Source organism: Carcharhinus amblyrhynchos, chromosome 26, assembly GCF_965287045.1.
Source record: "Carcharhinus amblyrhynchos chromosome 26, sCarAmb.v2.hapA, whole genome shotgun sequence".
Classification (NCBI taxonomy): domain Eukaryota; kingdom Metazoa; phylum Chordata; class Chondrichthyes; order Carcharhiniformes; family Carcharhinidae; genus Carcharhinus; species Carcharhinus amblyrhynchos.
Window position 1 is genome coordinate 27,671,190 of NC_137349.1, and position 21,753 is coordinate 27,692,942.

General features: G+C 42.7%; 1 protein-coding gene across 3 annotated transcripts in view; it reads right to left on the bottom strand.

Annotated features, from left to right (window-relative positions):
• Positions 1 to 21,753, bottom strand: part of lonp1 (lon peptidase 1, mitochondrial) — a 58,690-nt gene that overhangs the window by 7,642 nt on the left and 29,295 nt on the right. For all 3 annotated transcript variants that reach the window (XR_013889506.1, XM_080213100.1, XM_080213101.1), the window contains exons 10-17: positions 17,611 to 17,789; positions 13,010 to 13,097; positions 12,601 to 12,723; positions 10,862 to 10,978; positions 10,148 to 10,288; positions 9,299 to 9,464; positions 5,473 to 5,681; positions 1,908 to 2,072 (exon numbers count right to left, since the gene is read on the bottom strand). Coding sequence is in view for 2 of the 3 variants with exons in the window: in XM_080213100.1 (XP_080069226.1) it covers positions 1,908 to 2,072; positions 5,473 to 5,681; positions 9,299 to 9,464; positions 10,148 to 10,288; positions 10,862 to 10,978; positions 12,601 to 12,723; positions 13,010 to 13,097; positions 17,611 to 17,789 (1,188 nt within the window). In the remaining variant the exon portion in view is untranslated. The remainder of the gene's footprint in view (positions 1 to 1,907; positions 2,073 to 5,472; positions 5,682 to 9,298; positions 9,465 to 10,147; positions 10,289 to 10,861; positions 10,979 to 12,600; positions 12,724 to 13,009; positions 13,098 to 17,610; positions 17,790 to 21,753) is intronic.

Genomic DNA, 21,753 nt, shown 5'->3' on the forward strand with positions numbered 1-21,753 from the left:
GTTCCTGCCCAATACCATTAAAATCGGCCTTGCCCAATTTAGAATATTAACTTTTGGGACAGAACTTTCATTCTCCATAGCAATCTTAAAACTAATAGAATTATGGTCACTGGTTGCAATGTGATCCCTCACTAACAATTCTGTCACTTGCCCTTCCTTATTTGCCAAGAGGTCGTTTTGCCTCCTCTCTAGTTGGGCCATCCACAGACTGAATTAGCAATTCCTACTGAATACACTCAACAAGTTTCTCTCCATCCAACCCTCTAATACTATGGCTGTCAATGTTGGGAAAATTAAAATCTCTATTACCACTATTTTCCTTGGAGCTATCTGTAATCTCTTTACATATTTGCTCCTCAATTTCCCGTTGACTATTTGGAGGCCTATAGTACAATTCTATCAAAATGATTTCCCCCTTCTTATTTCTCAGTTCCACCCATATAGAGACTCAGTGGCCGAACCCTTGGATATATCCTCTCTAGTACAACTCTGATGCTTCCCCAAATCAAAAGTGCAATTCCCCCTCCTCTCTCACCTCCTGTTCTGTCTTTCCTTTAGCATCTGAATCCTGGAACATTAAGCTGCCAGTCCTGTCCCTCCCTTAGCCATGTTTCAGTAATTGCTACGATAAGCCAGTCCCATGTACCCAATGTCCTGAGTTCATCTGCCTTGCTCTTGCATTGAAATAAATGCAGTTTAATCTGGACTTCCTTTGCTCTCTGTCTTGCTTCTGTCTGGATTTGTCTGGTACTGGGATTACTGATATTGCCTTTACTAATTAATGTGCTCTCTTTAGCTTCTTGCTGTCCTCAAACTTCTCTTCCGTCTCCCTACTGCTTTGGATTTCACCCCTCGCCAAACTAGTTTAAACCCTCCCGAGAGGCTCTAGCAAATCTCCCCACCAGGACATTAGTCCCCCTCCAGTTCAAATGTAACCCATCCCTCTTGAACAGATCAGCCCTTCCCCAGAAAAGATCCCAATGATCCAAAAATCTAAATCCCCTGCCCCCTGCACCAGCTCTCAAGCCACACTTTCATCTGCCTAATCCTCCTATTCCTACTCACTAGCACATGGTACCGGTAGTAGTCCTGAAATTACTACCTTAGAGGGCCTTCATGTTAGCCTTCTGCCTAACTCTTTATTTTCACATTTCAGGACCTCATCCCTTTTCCTACCCATGTCGTTGGTACCAATATGTACAATGACCTCTGGCTGCTCACCCTCCCCCTTAAGAATGTCCTGCAATCGGTCAGAGAAGTCCTTGACCCTGGCACCACGAAGGCAACACCATCCTGGAGTCTCGATTGCAGCCACAGAAACACCTGTCTGTGCCTCTAACTAGCGAGTTCCCTATTACTACTCCTCAATGATTTATTCCAGCAACTTGCCCATCACAGAAGTCAAGCTAACCGGTCTATGGTTTACTACTACTACTCTTTGCCCTTCCCTCTTTGAATAGGGGCAACACATTAGCATGTTTCCAATCCATCAGGACTTTACCAGAACCCAAGGAATTTTGAAATATCACAATCAACTGCATCCACTATCTCTGTTGCCACCTCTTTTAATACCCTAAGGTGCAGGCCATCAGGTCCTGGAAACTTTATCTGCCTTTAATCCCATTAGTTTATTCAATACCTTCTCCCTAGTGATAGTTATTGCACCTCTGCATTAACTACAGCTTTTGGGAAAATCTTCATTATGGGCAAAGTTTACCCTCAACCACTAAGTGTTAAAATGAACTAAATTGAATAATTCCTATTTTTTGGCCTTTGTATTATTCTATTGTTTACTGCAAGCCTGATTTTTAAAGGAAACGAGCACTTCAAAAACAGGAGTTTGGTTTTTTGCGTGCAGTTATATCTCTTATTAATTCTACTCTTCCAGAAGAGTCACAGTAACTTACAGCAATGGTCTTCTCCTTAATTCCACCAACAGGCAGGATTTTTCCAGTAAGTGATACCTCTCCAGTCATAGCTAAGTTTTGCCGTGCAGGTCGATCCATTGCTAGAGAAAGGAGTGCAGTTACAATTGTACAGCCTGCACTCGGACCATCCTTTGGTGTCGCACCCTAGAGAAAGCAATTCAATAAATCAGAATACTTAAGCAGCCTCTACATTATCGACTCATTGACAGTTCCTGCATTTATTAAATTCAATTTTCATCTGTGATACAGAATAAAGTGAGGAAATGCATAAAGCTGCTCACATCGCAAAATGCACGTTTTGCCTCTCATTATTTGGGTAAAAACATCATTGGGCAAAAGAGAGATGTTACTAGTTGGTTGCTATGACTCACTAATGTAACATGGAAATGACGCCTGGCTTACATAACTCTTCATTAATAGGGGAATGACAAATACTTAGCCACACTGATTGTATATACCCAAAGGAGTGCTGAGAGTGTGCAGTAATGTATGCATTTACTACAGAGCTACTGTATGGTGTGCATAAGAACATAACATAAGAACATAAGAAATAGGAGCAGGAGTAGGCCATCTGGCCCTTCGAGCCTGCCCCGCCATTCAATAAGATCATGGCTGATCTGTCGTGGCTCAGTTCCACATTCCCGCCCTCTCCCCATAACCCTTAATCCCCTCTCTTATCAAAAACCCATCAACCCGCGTCTTAAAAATATTTAGTGAGGTAGCCTCCACCACTTCAACGGGCAGAGAATTCCAGAGATTCACCACCCTTTGAGTGAAGAAGTTCTTCCTCAACTCCGTTCTAAACCGCCCCCCCCCTTTATCTTGAGGCTGTGCCCCCTAGTCCTACTGTCCTTTCTGAGCAGGAAGAGTCTCTCCACCTCTATCCTATCCATCCCATTCATCATCTTATACGTCTCAATGAGATCTCCCCTCATTCTTCTAAACTCTAACGAGTACAAGCCTAGTTTATTCAGCCTCTCCTCATAGCTCAACCCCCTCAACTCCAGCATCAGCCTAGTAAACCTCCTCTGCACTCCCTCCAAGGCCAAAATATCCTTGCGTAAGTACGGCGCCCAAAACTGCACACAGTACTCCAGCTGCGGCCTCACCAATGCCCTATATAGCCGCAGATTCCGGGGAAGTGCCGGAAGATCGGAAAACGGCTAATGTTACGCCGTTGTTTAAGAACGGTGCCAGGCAAAAGGCAGGGAATTATAGGCCGGTTAGTTTAACGTCTGTTGTAGGTAAAATGTTAGAATCCGTCATCAAGGAGGAAATAGCGAGGCATCTTGAGGGGAATTGCTTGATAGAGCAGACGCAGCACGGTTTCGTTAAAGGGAAGTCGTGTCTGACAAATTTACTGGAGTTCTATGAGGATGTGTCTAGGGCGGTGGATAGAGGAGAGCCGGTGGATGTGGTCTTTCTTGATTTTCAGAAGGCATTTGACAAGGTGCCTCACGAGAGGTTATTGCAGAAGGTCAGGGGACATGGAGTTGGGGGTAGGGTGTTAGCATGGATAGAGGATTGGTTGTCAAATAGGAGGCAGAGAGTGGAGGTCAATGGGTGCTATTCGGATTGGCGGTTGGTGACTAGTGGAGTGTCCCAGGGGTCGGTGCTGGGGCCTCAGCTATTTACCATTTACATAGATGATCTGGAGGAGGGAACCGAGTGTATGGTGTTGAAATTTGCTGATGACACCGAGATTGGTGGAATGGCAAATTGTGCAGAGGGTGTGGAGAGTCTGCAGAAGGATCTAGATAGGCTGGGCAAATGGGCCAGGAACTGGCAAATGGAATTTAATGTTGGCAAGTGCAAGGTGGTCCACTTTGGTAGGAATAATGGTAGGAAGGATTATTACTTACGTGGCGAAAAACTGCAGCAGGCGACGGTGCAGAGGGACCTCGGGGTCCTTGTGCATGAGTCGCAAAAACCCAGCTTGCAGGTACAGCAGGTGGTCAGGAAGGCGAATGGGATGCTGGCCTTCATAGCGAGGGGGATTGAATATAAAAGTAGGGAGGTCTTGCTGCGGCTGTATAGGGCATTGGTGAGGCCGCAGCTGGAGTACTGTGTGCAGTTTTGGGCGCCGTACTTACGCAAGGATATTTTGGCCTTGGAGGGAGTGCAGAGGATGTTTACTAGGCTGATGCCGGAGTTGGGGGGGTTGAGCTATGAGGAGAGGCTGAATAAACTAGACTTGTACTCGTTAGAGTTTAGAAGAATGAGGGGAGATCTCATTGAGACGTATAAGATGATGAATGGGATGGATAGGATAGAGGTGGAGAGACTCTTACCGCTCAGAAAGGACAGTAGGACTAGGGGGCACAGCCTCAAGATAAAGGGGGGGCGGTTTAGAACGGAGTTGAGGAGGAACTTCTTCACTCAAAGGGTGGTGAATCTCTGGAATTCTCTGCCCGTTGAAGTGGTGGAGGCTACCTCGCTAAATATTTTTAAGACGCGGGTTGATGGGTTTTTGATAAGAGAGGGGATTAAGGGTTATGGGGAGAGGGCAGAAATGTGGAACTGAGCCACGACAGATCAGCCATGATCTTATTGAATGGCAGGGCAGGCTCGAGGGGCTAGATGGCCTACTCCTGCTCCTATTTCTTATGTTCTTATCTAAGACCTCCCTACTTTTATATTCAATCCCCCTCGCTATGAAGGCCAGCATCCCATTCGCCTTCCTGACCACCTGCTGCACCTGCAAGCTGGGTTTTTGTGACTCATGCACAAGGACCCTGAGGTCCCTCTGCACCGTCGCCTGCTGCAGTTTTTCTCCACGTAAGTAATAATCCTTCCTACCATTATTCCTACCAAAGTGGACCACCTCGCACTTGCCAACATTAAATTCCATTTGCCAGTTCCTGGCCCATTCGCCCAGCCTATCTAGATCCTTCTGTAGACTCTCCACACCCTCCGCGCAATTTGCCGTTCCACCAATCTTGGTGTCATCAGCAAATTTCGACACCATACACTTGGTTCCCTCCTCCAGATCATCTATGTAAATGGTAAATAGCTGAGGCCCCAGCACCGACCCCTGGGGCACTCCCCTAGTCACCAACCGCCAATCCGAATAGCACTCATTGACATGTTCAATGCAGAACTGTGTATATATTCATGGTATACAAATACATTTAATAGAATTGTACAATGAAACAAACTGAACAGTGCTGACTATATAGTTATGTATATTTAGTACAAGTGAAGATTAATTTGTTTTGAAATCAAGTTGACATTGGCAATTCAGTTCTTCATATAAAATATTAAAGGGTTAAAACCATACCAGAAGACAGTCGCTGCAAAACTTAAGAAGAAATTCATGATGCAGGTAGTTAGGAGGTGCACAGAGTGTGGGGAGGGGAGAATTAACATGGTACAGTTGCACTGTAGGGGTTGGGAATACAGAATACAGGCATTTTGATTGACCAATTTTTTTTTAAGATATAGAGGAGGAAGTGATGTATGCTACATTTTTGAAGCTGCAGTATAAACTACGCAATAACCAGTTTACTAAAGCTCTCAAACAAACAGAATACTCAAAACTTACTTCAGGCACGTGGAGGTGAATGTGCGATTGAGTCAAAAAATCATTGGTAGCATCCTTCTGCATGAGAAATGCCCTTGCATATGTATAGGCAATTTTTGCACTTTCCTTCATCACATCTCCCAGCTGACCAGTCATTTCAAGAGAGCCTTCTTTATTTTCCTTGTCCCTTGGTCGGCGAAGAGAAGTTTCAACAAAGAGAGTTGACCCACCTGATCATGAGGATTATAAAGAACAATTAATTTAACTGTTTCTTGTTATGCAAGAGTACAAAATCCTTTTTATTTCCATCTCAGTTCCTCTTGAAGGGCAAGGGGGGAGGGTCACATTATATAGAACTAAAATACTAAAACATATATTCATGCCGATGATTTATTGTTTGTATATAGGCTGCAAATCTGTTCTGAAAATTGAAATAAAATTGAAACTTGGTTCACTGAAGTTTCCATGTAAAAAGTTCCGAACTGGTTTATATCATTATGAAAACATTCAAGTTGGATTCTGCAGGGTAGGCATCTGGGATTTTAAAAAAAGCGTCACCTAGAAGCTACTCTTTCCCAGTGGCCAGTTTAGGATCATCCTTGGTTCTCTACCCTTGCTAGCACAGTTCACGTTCATCCCAGAGCAGACGAAACAGAGGTCATCCATTTTCAGAAATGTTGCATAATCAATATCCATTTTTATTGAACAATTTATTCCCACTCACTCCTATTTAAAATTTGTTTTTAGCTGCTGATCACATTGGAGTGCCCTATTGAAAGATCAGAATCTGATCTTACAGCCATCGTTCTTAGGATTTCAGCGATCACATGCTTTCAAGTATATATTAATTTGGCTCTTTCACTGCAAATCTGCCAAGCCAATTTTCAACAAATGTGATTAAATGTAACTATTCAAGTGAGAATAGTATCAAGACAGAAAAATATAATAATATTTTTGGGTATTCAAGACATGACAAGAACCAAACGTTACAAATTCAGAGATAAATGGTAAATACAGTTGAATGTATGGAAATGTAGGATAATGAGATTGTGCAAAAGTAAAGATACCATGCAACATGTACTCATTAGGGAATGTATTGGAGTAGGACAGAGCTTGGAATATTGGAGGACAAGTTGGAACGGAGATAATTATGGGGGATTTTAATCTGCGTATTGATTGGATGACCCAAGTCAGACACAGTGGGCTTGAGGAAGAGTTCTTGGAATGCTGTCGAGATAGTTTCCTTGAACAGTATGTGACGGAACCTACGAGGGAGCGAGCTATCTTAGATCTGGTGTTGTGTAACGAGGCAGGTAGAATTAGAGATCTTCTTGTGAGGGATCCTCTTGGGACGAGTGATCAAAGTATGGTTGAATTTTTGACGCAGATGGAGGATGAGAAGGTAGGGTCCCGAACCCGTGTCCTCTGTCTGAACAGAGGGGAGTATGATAGGGTGAGAGCGGAATTGGCGAATGTAGATTGGGGGCACAGACTGGTTGGTAGGACGGCTGAGGAACAGTGGAGGATTCAAGATCTTTTTCGGTACTCAGCAGAAATATATTCCGATGGTAAAGAAGGACTGTAGGAGAAGGGATAACCAGCTGTGGTTATCTAAGGAAATAAAGGAGAATATTAAATTAAAAGCTGATGCTAAAAATAGTGGGCGATTAGAAGATAGGGAAAGATTTAAAAATCAACAAAGAATGACTAAGAAGGTGATAAAGAAAGGAAAGATAGACTATGAAGCTAAACTAGCTCTAAATATAAAAAAGGACAGTAAAAGTTTTTACAAATATATAAAGAGGAGGAGGCTGGCTAGAGTGAATGTTGGACCCTTAGAGGATGAGAGGGGGGATTTAGCAGTGGGAGATGAGGAAATGGCTGAGGCTTTAAATAAGTTTTTTGCCTTGGTATTCACGGAGGAGGACACGAATAGTTTGCCAGATCTTAAAGATAGAAGGATGGTAGGAGTTGAGGGCCTGAATGCGATTACTGTCACGAGAGAGGTAGTGCTTGATAGACTAATGGGACTGAAGGTGGACAAGTCCCCAGGACCGGATGGAATGCATCCCAGGGTTCTGAAAGAAATGGCAGAGGTGATAGTGGATGCCTTAGTAATTATTTATCAAAATTCGCTGGACTCCGGGGAAGTGCCAGAAGATTAAAAAACGGCTAATGTTACGCCGCTGTTTAAAAAAGGTAGCAGACAAAAGGCAGGGAATTATAGGCCGGTTAGTTTAACATCTGTGGTTGGAAAAATGCTAGAATCCGTCATCAAAGAAGAAACAGCGAGGCACCTAGAAAAGAATGGTTTGATCCAGCAGACGCAGCATGGATTCATTAAGGGGAAATCATGTTTGACAAATTTATTGGATTTCTATGAGGATGTGACTAGTGCGTTAGACAGAGGGGAACCAGTGGATGTGGTGTTTTTAGATTTCCAAAAGGCGTTTGATAAGGTGCCTCAAAAGGTTGCTACAGAAGGTTAGGGTGCACGGAGTTGGGGGTAAGGTGTTAGCGTGGATAGAGGATTGGCTGTCTAATAGGAAGCAGAGAATTGGTATCAATGGGTGCTATTCTGGTTGGCGGTTGGTGACCAGTGGAGTGCCGGGGCCTCAACTATTTACCATTTATATAGATGATCTGGAGGAGGAGGCTGAGTGTAGGGTGACGAAATTTGCTGGTGACACGAAGATGAGTGGAAAAGCAAATTACATGGAGGGTGTGGAAAGACTGCAGAGAGATCTGGATAGGCTGAGCGAGTGGGCAAGGACCTGGCAGATGGAGTATAATGTTAGCAATTGTGAGGTTATCCACTTTGGCAGAAATAATAGTAGGAGAGATTATTATTTAAAAGGCGAAAAGCTGCAGCGTGACCTGGAGGTCCTTGTGCACGAGTCGCAAAAACCCAGTCTGCAGGTGATCAAGAAGGCGAATGGAATGTTGGCCTTTATAGTGAGGGGGATAGAATATAAAAGTAGGGAGGTCTTGCTGCAACTGTACAGAGTACTAGTAAGGCCGCAGCTGCAGTACTGTGTGCAGTTTTGGTCGCCGCACTTGTGGAAGGATATATTGGCCTTGGAGGGAGTGCAGAGGAGGTTCACTAGGCTGATACCGGAGATGAGGGGGTTGGTTTATGACTAAATAGACTAGTTCTGTGCCCGTTGGAGTTTAGAAGGATGAGGGGGTAACTTTATAGAGACGTATAAGATAATGAAGGGGATGGATAGGGTAGAGGTAGAGAGATTCTTCCTGCTTAGAAAGGATAGCAGGACTAGAGGGCACAGCCTCAAGATAGTGGGGGGGGGGGGGGCAGTTTAGATCAGAGTTGAGGAAGAACTTCTTCACTCAAAGGGTGGTGAATCTCTAGAATTCTCTGCCCGTTGAAGTGGTGGAGGTTATCTCGCTAAATATATTTAAGTCATGTTTTTGATAGACAAGGGAATTAAGGGTATGGGGAGAAAGCGGGAAAGTGGAACTGATCCACTTCAGATCAGCCATGGTCTTATTGAATGGCGGGGCAGGCTCGAAGGGCTAGATGGCCTACTCCTGCTCCTGTTTCTTATGTTCTTATGCTGATGATGCAGTAGTTTGAGTAATTTTAAAATGTAAGCTGCACATTTGATAAGACCTTGCTGTCAAAACTGGATGGTGATTTCAGGAAAAAAAAGTGTTAGTAATTAATTAGCAACAGAAAAGCCAAATTGTTATTATTTGTAATATTAGAGGCAACAAGCATAGACATGGGCATCTGCAATACATAAGCTGAGTCAGGGTGAAGAGATGCAAGTAGGTGGAAATGTCTTATTAGGTTGCTCTGACTTGATCAATTCAAAAGGTTACTTACCCATTGCTGTCCAGGCTAAACCCATTACAACTCCTGGAGGAGTGACATCATACATCCTGTCCACTGTGAAAATAGGTTTTCCGACAAAATCCTGGAGGTTCTCAGGGGTCGCCACTACTGTCTCAGCCTCCTTGTGTACAATTTTATAAGCAGCTTTGCGAAGCACCTGCAGAAGAGAAATTCAATCAAATGCTAAAACATGCTCACAACATAAAACTGAGGTTGAAATGCAAGCCCAACTGCATGATGCATCTGAGCTTTGAAAGCAGTATATAAAGAAATGTCATGCAACACAACCAACTCCCCAGAACAACCTGCAATGCACCAGTCACAAAAAATCCAACTTTCTGAATATGGGGATAGGGATAAAACAAACAACTTCAAACAAGAGTGACTACAAGAGCATGTCAAAGTTTATTCAGTGCCTACATGTGTGTGTAAACACACACTCATTAGGGGGTCATTAGATTTGCCAAAAAAAGCATCTCAGCCTTATTATTGAAATGTACTAAATGGTGTACAGTCACTGTCAACAAGCAGATATAAACTAAATAAGCCATGGTCACGTAATTTCAATTGGAAGGATTCTAACATGGCAGAAGTTGAATACTGTCAAGCAATTGCTTCAGTACTGTAAGTTAACCGCGTGTTCCCCCCCCACCACAGCTCTTTTGCCCATGCTTAGATCAAGCCTGCAATGAGATCAGGAGCTGAGCCATTCTGGCAGAATTCAAATTGAGCATCTCCAAGTAGGTTATAGCAGCTGAGAAAGAGATCAGTTTAGAGATGGGTTATTTTGTTGGACATCAGTGCTGAATATGTTATTGCCTGTACCCACAGTGCACTCACCTTCTCCACCTGTTTTTGCAGATTGCGAACTCCACTTTCTCTGCAGTACTGTTTAATTAGAACAGTAAGTGCTTCTGATGTGATCTGCACACGCTCTTTGGTCAGACCGCAGGCATTCATTGCTTGAGGAACCAGATAACGCTGCAATAAAATGAGAATAAGTTTGCAATCCATATAAAAAAAGAAAATTCGTTAGTAAAGAGCTACTTTTGAAGTGTAACATCTACTTTTTTGTAGCAAACACAGCAGCCAATCTGAGCATAGCAAGGTCCTGTGAACAGCACAGGAGATCAGTAACAAAATCGTCCGTTTTTGATAGCACTGGTTAAATAATAAATATTGTCCAGGACACTAACAGAACTCCACTGTTCATGAATAGTGCCATGGGATATTTTATATCTATTTGAACAAGCAGACTTCATTTAATTGATTTAATGTCACCACCAAAAGACCACATCGGCAACAAAATGTTACCTTTGTGCATTGCGGTACCAGAAGTAAGATTTGAGCTTCATGACGTAACTCAGCATTGGAACATAATTAATGGGAAGCTATGAACACAGATGCATGCAAAGACTTTATAATCAAGTCAGCAAGACACTCTTCACCTACAATTCAAAGTACATTTCAGAATTATGGAAAGCAACTTCATGTTCAAAAAATCTGGCAGTAGTTTTTCTTTAAATCTATTGTATTTATTTCTAAACGATCTACCTCAGCAATCGCAAGCTTCTCCTGTCCTACATAGCCTGAAACGTTAATCATCTCCATTCGATCCCGAAGGGGTTCTGGAATTGTTTCAGTCACATTAGCAGTGCAGATAAAAAGTACCTATCAAAGAAAGAAATACAGGATTACAATGGATCATTCAACAATACAGCCATTTTCTCCTCTCCTATCAAAAAGGATGATTCTCACTGGGTGTGTTTTTACAGATTGCAACTGCTGAGACAGAGGTACTTTTACCTGCAGCACTAGTCCTTACATGACCCCTGATCGCTGGTAACCTGGCCCACGAAATCCACAAAATCTCTTCTTTGTGCCAATATTTCTATGATGAATTCTATCTCTTTGAACAAGCAGACTTCATTTAATTGATTTAATATCTCAACCAAAAGACCACATCAGCAACAAAACGGTACCTTTTGTGTGTGTTGCAGTACCAGAAGTAAGATTTGAACCTCGTGACCTAACTCAATGTTGGAACATAATTAACGGGGAGCTATGAACACAGATGTAGGCAAAGAGTTTATAGTCAAGTCACCAAGACACTTCCCATCTACAATTCAAAGTCCATTTCAGAACTATGGAAAGCAACTTCATGTTCAAAAAGATCTGGCAGTACAGTTTTTCTTTAGATCTATTGTATTTGGTGACAAGTTCAGAAAGGGTTGCTTTATATGGTTTCCACTAAAACTACATAACTACACCTTTTTTTCGCCAAAAACATATTTGCTCAAACACCCTGCTCTGTACTCTCTCTCACTCACTTGCACATCTGTGTTCATTTCAAGACCAAACAGTTGGAAGCGCTGTCTGCATTTGAAGAGCATCACAGCTGACCCCAAACTTAACCTTCTCATAATGCCTGTATGGGCATTAGAGGGACATGTGTGAAATCACATTTAGGACTCCCAGAATTAATCTTCAATCAGAGCTGTTTTCATTCAGATTTGCTGTATAGGTAGTAAAGTTGATTTTTTTAAATTGGTATCTTTTTGTACTGATCACAAGTCTAGCTAGAAGATGCATGAGAGAACAAGATTATACTTGGCTGCGATATTCTCTACGGTTACAATATTTTCGATGCACTACAGCTAACAATCATTGATCAGACTCAGAACAGTTACTCCAGCAAGTTACTGGAAAGCTGTTAAATCATATGGAACTATATCTGAACAGGGAGATTAATTGTCAAAATAAATTCCTCCACTATACAACTGATAATTCTATTCATTTTGTGTATTACAAATGTTCATTAATTCGAATTATAGGTTAACTATGTAACAAGTAGCACAAAGTGAGAATGCATAAAAAATTGATAATTTGAATTAGTGACTTTAAATTAAGATAGTGTAATACTGTAACAAGAACAGAGGATGCTGGAAAAATTCAACAGGTCTGTCAGAATCTACCAGGAGAGAAACACAGCTAATACTATGAGTCACAGCCCCTTTGTTGTTTTATTGTTTCTGAATTGGGGGAGTCATCATTTTGGTTCCTAAAACATTAGCCAGAATTGAGATCTCAGCATCGAATAAAATATGACAAAGTGTTTCACTTATAATTTATGAATACATTCCAAAACAGAACTGGTTGTGTTAAGAATTTATAATGACATGCAGAACTTATAACTGAAAATTAGAACCCGTGACACAAGAAAAAGTAAAATCTTGCAGGAGGATCTTGAAAGCAGAGAAAAGGTCGAGACAGGTATGGAACCCAAAACGTACTTTTGACAAGTCAACTGGCACATCGAGGTAATGGTCCAAAAAGTTAAAATTCTGTTCTGGATCAAGTAGTTCCAGGAGTGCTGAAGATGGATCACCCTGGTAACCACGGCCAATCTTATCAATCTGGAACAAGCACAAGCAATTGTACAGGATCAGACATGTAAAAACTCGTTGCGAGCAACATAACCAGCAATGGACAAGGAAAAAAAAACAATTCATTAGTAATTCCATCATTACAGATCAGCACAATTCAATTAAATGCAGTGCAATATAAAATCAGAATATAGTGAAATGGTTACCATGAGCTCAAGTTGTAGTGAACTATATATAGATCACTACTGGGATTTTGCAAAGGCTGTCAGAACTCAGGTCTCTGATACTATTTACAACTATTTTAAAAAAATCTTACCTCATCAATAAGAACCAATGGATTTTCAGTTTTGGTTTTTTTCAGGCACTGAATGACTTTTCCAGGCATAGCTCCAACATATGTCCTCCTATGAAGAAATACAACATGCAGCTTACTATTACTGTCAACACTTTGGTATTGAGCATAAATATATACTCTAGCCGACAGCATAATTGTATGAAAATGGAAAATAAAGACTTAATAAGCAGGAGTGGTATACAGTGAATTGCCTGTGATAGTACATAGGTAGGCCAGCAATAATGGACGAACAAATAGACTTCACGCAGAGAAGTTTGAAGATGCATTTTGGCAGAAGGGATGGGGAGAGGCAATACAGACTTAATGGCATAATTCTAAAGACTGTAAGAGCAGAGAGACCTGGGGGTGCATGTGCTTTGAAGGCAGGACATAGAGAGAATGGTTAGCAAAGTAAATGGATACTTGGGCTGCATAACTAAAGACATTAAGTACACAGCAGGGAAATACTGCTAAACCTATATAAAGTTCACATTAGGTCCCAACCACAGTATTATATCCAGTTCTGGGCACCATACTTCAGAAAGAATGTGAGGGGGCTTAACACGCTACAGAGGATACTTAGCAAAATGGTTCCAGGCATGAGGGAATTTAGCTACAAGGTAAGTTGGGGAAGCCAAGATTGTTCTCCTTGGAGCAGAGGTTTGGGTAAGGTAGATAAAGGAAAGCTGTCCCATTAGCTAATGTTACAAGGACCTGGAGACACAGATTTAAGATTTTGGACAAAAGATGCAGAGAGAATATGAGGAAGTTTTTTTAATGCAGCAAAAACATTAAACCTGGAACTCGCTGTCTACAAGTGTGGTGGATGAAGAAACAATGATTTCAAAAGGAAACTAATGGGCACTTGGAAGGAAATAAACATGCAGAGCAAGTTATGGGACTGTTGAGTGCTTCACCCAACCAGCAAGGACTTCATGGAACCGGATGCTGTGCTATAAATGATTATCGGGGGGACTTTCCGGCCATGCTTGCCCCAGGATTGGAAAAATCCCACCTGAGGTCCGTGTGCTGCCTGCTACGATTCCTGTTGGTGGACAGGATGGGAAAATTCCACCCTATAACTCTATAAAAGTTATGTAAACAACAAAAGTAGTTACAATGTAGATAGCTGCTTGAGGCAAGTCACTTCATTACCCACTGCAATGCATTTGGGAGGGAGGACTTTCAAAGTTTGATAAAACGCATTAGGGTTTAAGAATCCAAAACTTCCCAGCTGAAGCTGCAATAGTTTTGTATTAGGTTCTGCATTCAGTGTAAAACACGAGGCTGAGTTTAGCTTTTTAACCCTGAATTCAGTAGTTCAAACCCAGATGTAATCCCACTCATTTGCATGCACTAACCATAAACACTGGGCTCCTAAAATTTTATTCTGTAAATTGTACTTTATTAGAACTACTTCTAAAAATCATACACCAGAATCATACTGTTCCCATGTCTGATTGTTTGTTTGTTCTTTGATTCTAATCTTAGCAACAGGAGCACTTCAAAATCCACAGCATTAATCCGTTCATCTACTGAATCTGTTAGGACTGTACTTGTTGCTATAGACACATTGTAAATTAGAATAGCAACATTCATCAATAAATGGTAAATACCTCATTGAATTAAATTAATACATTAATACCAAATACCTAATGTTTATATTGAGGTCAGTAAATTGGTAACAGTGAGTTTGATAATTTAAAAGAAATACTCATCAGCACTAAAGGCCTTTCAGTACCATCCACATTGACAGGTTGATGGGTTTTTGATAAGAGAGGGGATTAAGGGTTATGGGGAGAGGGCGGGAAAGTGGAACTGAGCCACGACAGATCAGCCACGATCTTATTGAATGGCGGGGCAGGCTCGAAGGGCTAGATGGCCTACTCCTGCTCCTATTTCTTATGTTCTTATCTTCTTATCTTCTCAGAGTTGAAACATCACCTCTGACACTACACAAACATTATTCTGGGGTTGTTGTTTTATATGTCTACAACGCCCAGGGTTCTGGGAGATCCAGGAACTTTAGTTAACCTCAAATGTAAACATTTCACTGTTAATCCTCCTTCCTTCTATAATTCACATACAGAACAGACTTAACTGGTATCCTGTGATTAATTTATACAAAGTATAGCTTTCAATTTTCAGGTTCAATCATGCAAGTCCTTTGAAGGCTTGGTGGAAACCTTGTTCCTTTATACAGCATGTTTTGCCTACACCAAAAAAGCATCCACCACCTCATGGCGTACACTCTTTGAAAAACAGTCTTTTCACATTTACTTACTTCAAAATCTCAAACAAATGATAATTACCTCAGCAGCCTTTGGCAAGACAAAATTTAAGCACGTTTTAAAAAAACAATCAAAAAAGTTCCTTTCTGGCAATATTCAGTCTTCTCAGATTCCTTAAAAGTCAAAAAATAAAAGAAATTGCTGGATAGTTATGTGCTGTATGCATTTGTTATCCATAGTATTGCTCAGTGTTAAAAAAGCTTTTTTGGAAGACTTCGCTCTAATCAAAAAGGCTGATAGTGGGAATATGTACAACTGCTTAAAAAAAACGCATTAACTTAGTACTTCCCTGCATGTAGCACTATTTACATAAACTCCATTCCTCTTATGTTAGCCTTTTCACAATATCATTATGGTAGTTATTGTAATGTGCCACCACCAAGTCCCCAGCAGATTATGGTTGACAGCAATCAATAAATCGCACCCCCTGCTGAAATTCTTTTAAAAAAAAAATCAGTTTGAGTGAACAAGTCTAAATATATATTGTAATAGGATGAGCACAAGCAGAACAGCAACCAGCAGTACTATTGCAATCAGTGTACAGCCACAGGTTGGATGGCAGAAAGAAGACATCAACCAGGATTACAATTTCTGATCACTAAGTGTGGATAATTAAATGTGGCTGAAAGAAAATAGAAAGAGAGAGTCACAAAATCCATTGTTATGATGTTAAATGACAGAATAGCCTAAAATCCAGAGGGTAACTTGTAAGACTGGTTCATGGTGGTGTATGTGTTTTATTGGTATTGTGCAAGGAATGATGTACAGACCAGTGAGAAAACAGTCTAGTTGTTGTGTGAACAATAAAGAAGAATATTTATCAACTTAAAAAGGACAAATACACACATGACAAGGACTGTGATACTCTATGACACTTAAGGTGATTATTCACAGAGTTTCCCCCTCCGTCCCCAAAACTACTGACATGTTAGCTGAACTTGAGACACTCCTTTCCAAAATAACATTAAGTAACTCGTGAGCTGAATCCAGCAAATAATTACCACAACCAGATTAAGGTGGCCAAATCTGGGAAATAATCTTCTATTTCAGCTGTCCTCTCCCTTGCCTTCCTGTTTTTCTGTATTTAGGTTCTACAGTTATACCATTTCTTTTCCTTTTGATTTTATTCCCCTGTAGAGTCAGCTTTTGGCAGGTATGTGTCAATTTCCTTGGCTGGAATTCTCCCAAAAAAATTCCAAGTGTCAAATTCACGTGAAAACTGGAGTGATTCATACTGTTTTTTTCAGTGGGAGTTCAGAGAAGACTCTGTGCACTGCAGAGGTCACTAGCACATATATCATTAAAAAAAAAACAGGGGGTAGGGCCTATTCCCGTTGGAGAGGCTGGCAGCATAGCACCAAGTGAGTCACTGCACATGTGCTGATTTGTCAGCACCAATATTGGCACATTTGCAGTAGCCCTGCACTGCCATCTTCCCAATTGCTGGCCAGCCCCACAATCCCCGCATCAATGACTGTCCACCACCACATGGCCCAATTGCTGGTCCCCTGACTATTCCTGGGCCAGTTCCAAATCCCACACCCGGACTCCTTCCACCCCCCCACCCTCCCCCCAACAATGCAGTACCGACCACTTGAGCAGGCTGACCCTCCAAATCGCTGGTCACCCTTTTCCCCCACTAATCTTGTCTGCAAAGTGACAGCGGGACCTCTAATCCAATCAAGTGCCTCACCCCATCAGGCCCTGACCCCTTTGGCACTGCCCCATGCCTGATGGGCAGTACTAGGGAGCCCAGGCTGGCACTCCAAGATGCCATTGCCTAGGAGCACCCCCCACCGTCTAACACAATGGGTGCTCCCCTCCCCTTCAATTTCTGGCAGGAGACGCTTTGGGGCAGAAATGCATGCACGAACTTCATGAATTGGCTGATGCAAGAATCTCCTGGCCCGCTGTGCTAAACAAAAATTACTGCAGCGGGATGGGAGTATCGCCCCCTCTTATCTCTCCACTTTGAAGTTGCCATTTTTATAGCCCCATTGTTCTCTTCGGTCACATATGTAAAATATTTATTTCCTACTGATTGATGAGATGCAAATCAATCAATTCTTCAGCTGTCTGCCTCTAACTTTCTGTTTTGAGATTTTTAATTTTTCCCAATTTTGAACACCATATATTTTTGGCTGGATTATGGGACCGTTAAAAAAATTCAATATCAATTCAGCACCTGTGCAGGACATGACATTCACAAGCTCTAACTATAGTTACCAACTGCTGCAAGTACTCACAGTACAGTAATGATATGGTTTAAATGCAAACAGAGGATTACAATACCTGTGACCCTTGATTTCTGCTACATCAGTCATTCCTCCAACACTAAAACGGAAATACTCGCGGTTTAATGCTCTTGCTATAGAGCGCGCAATACTAGTCTTGCCAACTCCAGGTGGACCATAGAAGCATAGAATCTTCCCTTGGGTTGTGCCACGCAGTTGGCTAACTGCAATAAATTCCTGGAAACAGAACAGATGTACATTATGAACCCAGGCATATGGATTTATCCCACCTGACAGGAGCTCCATGTTGGTGCTGCAATGAAAGGTGCCTTTATATTAACAAGAAATAAAATAGAGAATTCAGAAGAAATTTTCTTTACCTAAAGAGTGGAGAGTACTTGAGACTCAAAATCATAGGGTCAGGGGTACAATTAGGGGAAATTAGATAAGGAGAAGCACAAAGAGAATACTGAGTTATATAGATAGAGTTTGACCAAGAAAGAAAGAAGGAAGTTCAAGTGGAACATTAACACAGGCATGAACTGAGGGAACCAAATGGCCTGTTTTTGTGTTGTATAGCCTAAGCAAGTTTAGCATCAATGTGAACTGCAGGACATCAAGGATCAGGCACCAAAGTGGTGAGATCTCCAAGAGAGGACACATTTCAAATTTGGCACTACACAGCTCCATTAACTTCAAAATTCCAATTACAGCACTGTTCGATATTAAACAATTGGGGCATCTTTTAAACCCATTTGGAGTTAATTTTAAGTGCTTAGACAATGCTCTAAATACATGTCTTAATGTAGGTAGAATAGCTCTGAGCACACAGGCACACTTTATCCTCTGCAGAACAGCAATTTAGAGTAGGCTGCAAGAACAAGCTGTTAAAAGCAAATTACTGCGAATGTTGTAATCTGAAACAAAAACAGAAAATGCTGGAGAATCTCAGCAAGTCTGACAGCATCTGTGGAGATACAGCAGCTAGTGTTTCAAGTCTGGATGATCTTTCGTCAGAACAACGCGGTGCCTGGCTGGAACCCACACTCCGACAGAAGATGGAAACTTGTTGATTCAGGAGTTAAGTGCACCACGAAGGATGGAACACATCCAGAACATACTAGCTTAAGCCCAGTCTCAGCCAAGCCAGTTTCAAACAGATCTCTAATAGACCTCAATAGCTTACCAACAGAAAAAGGAAATCTGGGACAATTTATCCAATCCTCCTTAGAACATAGAACATAGAACACTACAGCACAAACAGGCCCTTCGGCCCACAAGTTGCGCCGATCACATCATCACCCACCAACCTACAGACCTATCTATAACCCTCAATCTCATTAAACCCCATATACTCATCCAGAAGTCTTTTAAAAGACCCCAGCGAGTTCGCCTCCACCACCACTGACGGCAGCCGATTCCATTCACTCACCACCCTCTGAGTGAAAAACTTACCCCTAACATCACTTCTGAACCTCCCTCCCCGCACCTTAAATCTGTGTCCTCTCGTAGCGACCATTTCAAACCGGGGAAATAGCCTCTGAGAGTCCACCCTATCTATTCCTCTCAACATTTTGTAAACTTCTATCAGGTCGCCTCTCAACCTTCGTCTCTCCAGGGAAAAGAGTCCCAGCTCCCTCAACCTAACTTCATAAGGCATGCCTCCCAGTCCAGGCAACATCCTTGTAAATCTCCTCTGCACCCTTTCAATAGCTTCTACATCTTTCCTATAGTGAGGCGACCAGAACTGCGCACAATACTCCAAATGAGGCCTGACAAGGGTCTTATAAAGTTCCAGCATTACCTCCCGACTCCTAAACTCAATCCCTCGATTAATGAAGGCCAGTACACCATACGCCTTCTTGACCACCTCCTCCACCTGCGAGGCCGATTTAAGAGTCCTGTGGACCCGGACCCCAAGATCCTTCTGCTCCTCAACACTACTCAGACTTCTGCCCTTGATAGTGTACTCGTTCATCCCGTTGGTTCTGCCAAAATGGACGACTACACATTTATCCGCGTTGAAGTCCATCTGCCACTTCTCCGCCCAGTCCTGCATCCTATCTATGTCCTGCTGCAACTTTTGCCATCCTTCCAGATCATCCACAACACCACCGACCTTCGTGTCATCAGCGAACTTACTTACCCATCCCTCCACTTCCTCATCCAGGTCATTTATGAAAATGACAAACAACAAGGGTCCCAGAACAGATCCTTGAGGCACTCCGCTGGTGACTGACCTCCATTCAGAAAAAGCCCCATCCACAACCACTCTCTGCCTTCTGCAGGCAAGCCAGTTCTGGATCCACAAGGCCAAAGGCCCTTGGATCCCATGCCCTCTCACCTTCTCAAGAAGTCTTGCATGGGGGACCTTACCAAACGCCTTGCTGAAGTCCATGTACACTACGTCCACGGCACTTCCTTCGTCAATGTGTTCAGTCACATTATCGAAGAACTCAACTAGGCTTGTAAGGCACGACCTGCCCTTGACAAATCCATGCTGACTATTCCTGATCATATCAAACCTCTCCAAATGTTCGTAAATCTTGTCCCTCAGAAGCCTCTCCATCAGCTTACCAACCACTGAGGTCAGACTCACCGGTCGGTAATTTCCCAGGCTATCTCTGTTCCCTTTCTTAAAAATAGGAACTACATCCGCAATCCTCCAATCCTCTGGAACCTCTCCCGTCTCCATTGACGACGCAAAGATCATCGCCAGGGGCTCTGCAATCTCTTCCCTCGCCTCCCACAGTATCCTGGGGTACATCCCATCTGGTCCCGGCGACTTATCTACCTTGATAGAATTCAAAAGTTCCAACACATCCTCCTCCTTAATATTCACGTACTCAATCCTTTCCATCTGCTGCACATCCATAACAAAATCTCCCAGATCGGCTTCCACCGTGAATACTGAGGCGAAGTACTCGTTAAGCACCTCCGCCATTTCTTCTGGTTCCACACAAACCTTTCCCCCCTCACCTTTTATAGGTCCTATCCCTTCTCTTCTTATCCTTTTACCTTTCACATATTTATAGAAGGCCTTGGGATTCTCCTTAATCTTACCCGCCAAGGTCTTCTCATGACCCCTTCTGGCTCTCCTAATTTCCCTTTTAAGTTCCCTCCTACAGTCCTTATACTCCTCAAGATCTTTAACATCTCCTAATTCCCTGAACCTCTTGTACACCTTCCTTTTCTTCCTGACTAGGTTCAACACATCCTTTGTGCACCACGGTTCCCTCGACCCACCAAAACCCCCCCGTCTCATCGGAACGTTGTCATTCAGAGCTCCAGACACACATTCCTTGAATATCTGCCACCTTCCTTCGGTACTTTTCCCTAAGAACGCCTCCTTCCAGTTTATTTGTCCAAGTAACTTCCTGACTTCTTCGTATCTCCCCTTACCCCAGACAAACACCTTCCTAGCCTGCCTGATCCTATCTCGTTCCAACGCAATTGTGAAGGAGATAGAATTATGGTCACCATATCCAAGATGCTCTCCTACCGAAAGATCCATCACCTGCCCTGGTTCATTTGCCAGTACCAGGTCAAGTACAGCCTCTCCCCTCGTAGGCTTGTCCACATACTGCGTCAGGAAACCTTCCTGAACACACCTAACAAACTCCTCCCCATCTATACCCCTTACCCTAGGGATATTCCAGTCGATGTTTGGGAAATTGAAGCCTCCCATCACGACAACTCTGTTATTAAAACATCTCTCCAGAATCTGTTTCCCTATTTGCACTTCAACTTCCCTGTCACTATTGGGCAGCCTATAGATTACACCCAGCAAAGTTTTTGACCCTTTGCTGTTCCTAACTTCCACCCACAGAGATTCTGTAGACAATCCCTCCACGACATCCTCTTTCTCTGTAGCCATGACACTATCCCTGATCAACAGTGCCACGCCACCACCCCTTCTGCCACCCTCCCTGTCCTTCCTGAAGCACCTGAAGCCTGGCACCTGAAGTACCCAGTCCTGTCCCTGAGACATCCAAGTCTCCGTAATAGCCACCACATCACAATCCCAAACAGCTATCCACGCCCTAAGCTCATCTACCTTATTCACTATACTCCTTGCATTAAAATATATACACTTCAGCCCCTCAGTCTGGGCATTTCCCATCTCCACCGCCTGTCTAACCTCCCTCCCATACTGCCTGCGGTCCTCCCCTACCTGGGAGCAAACCTCCTTCTCCAGGGA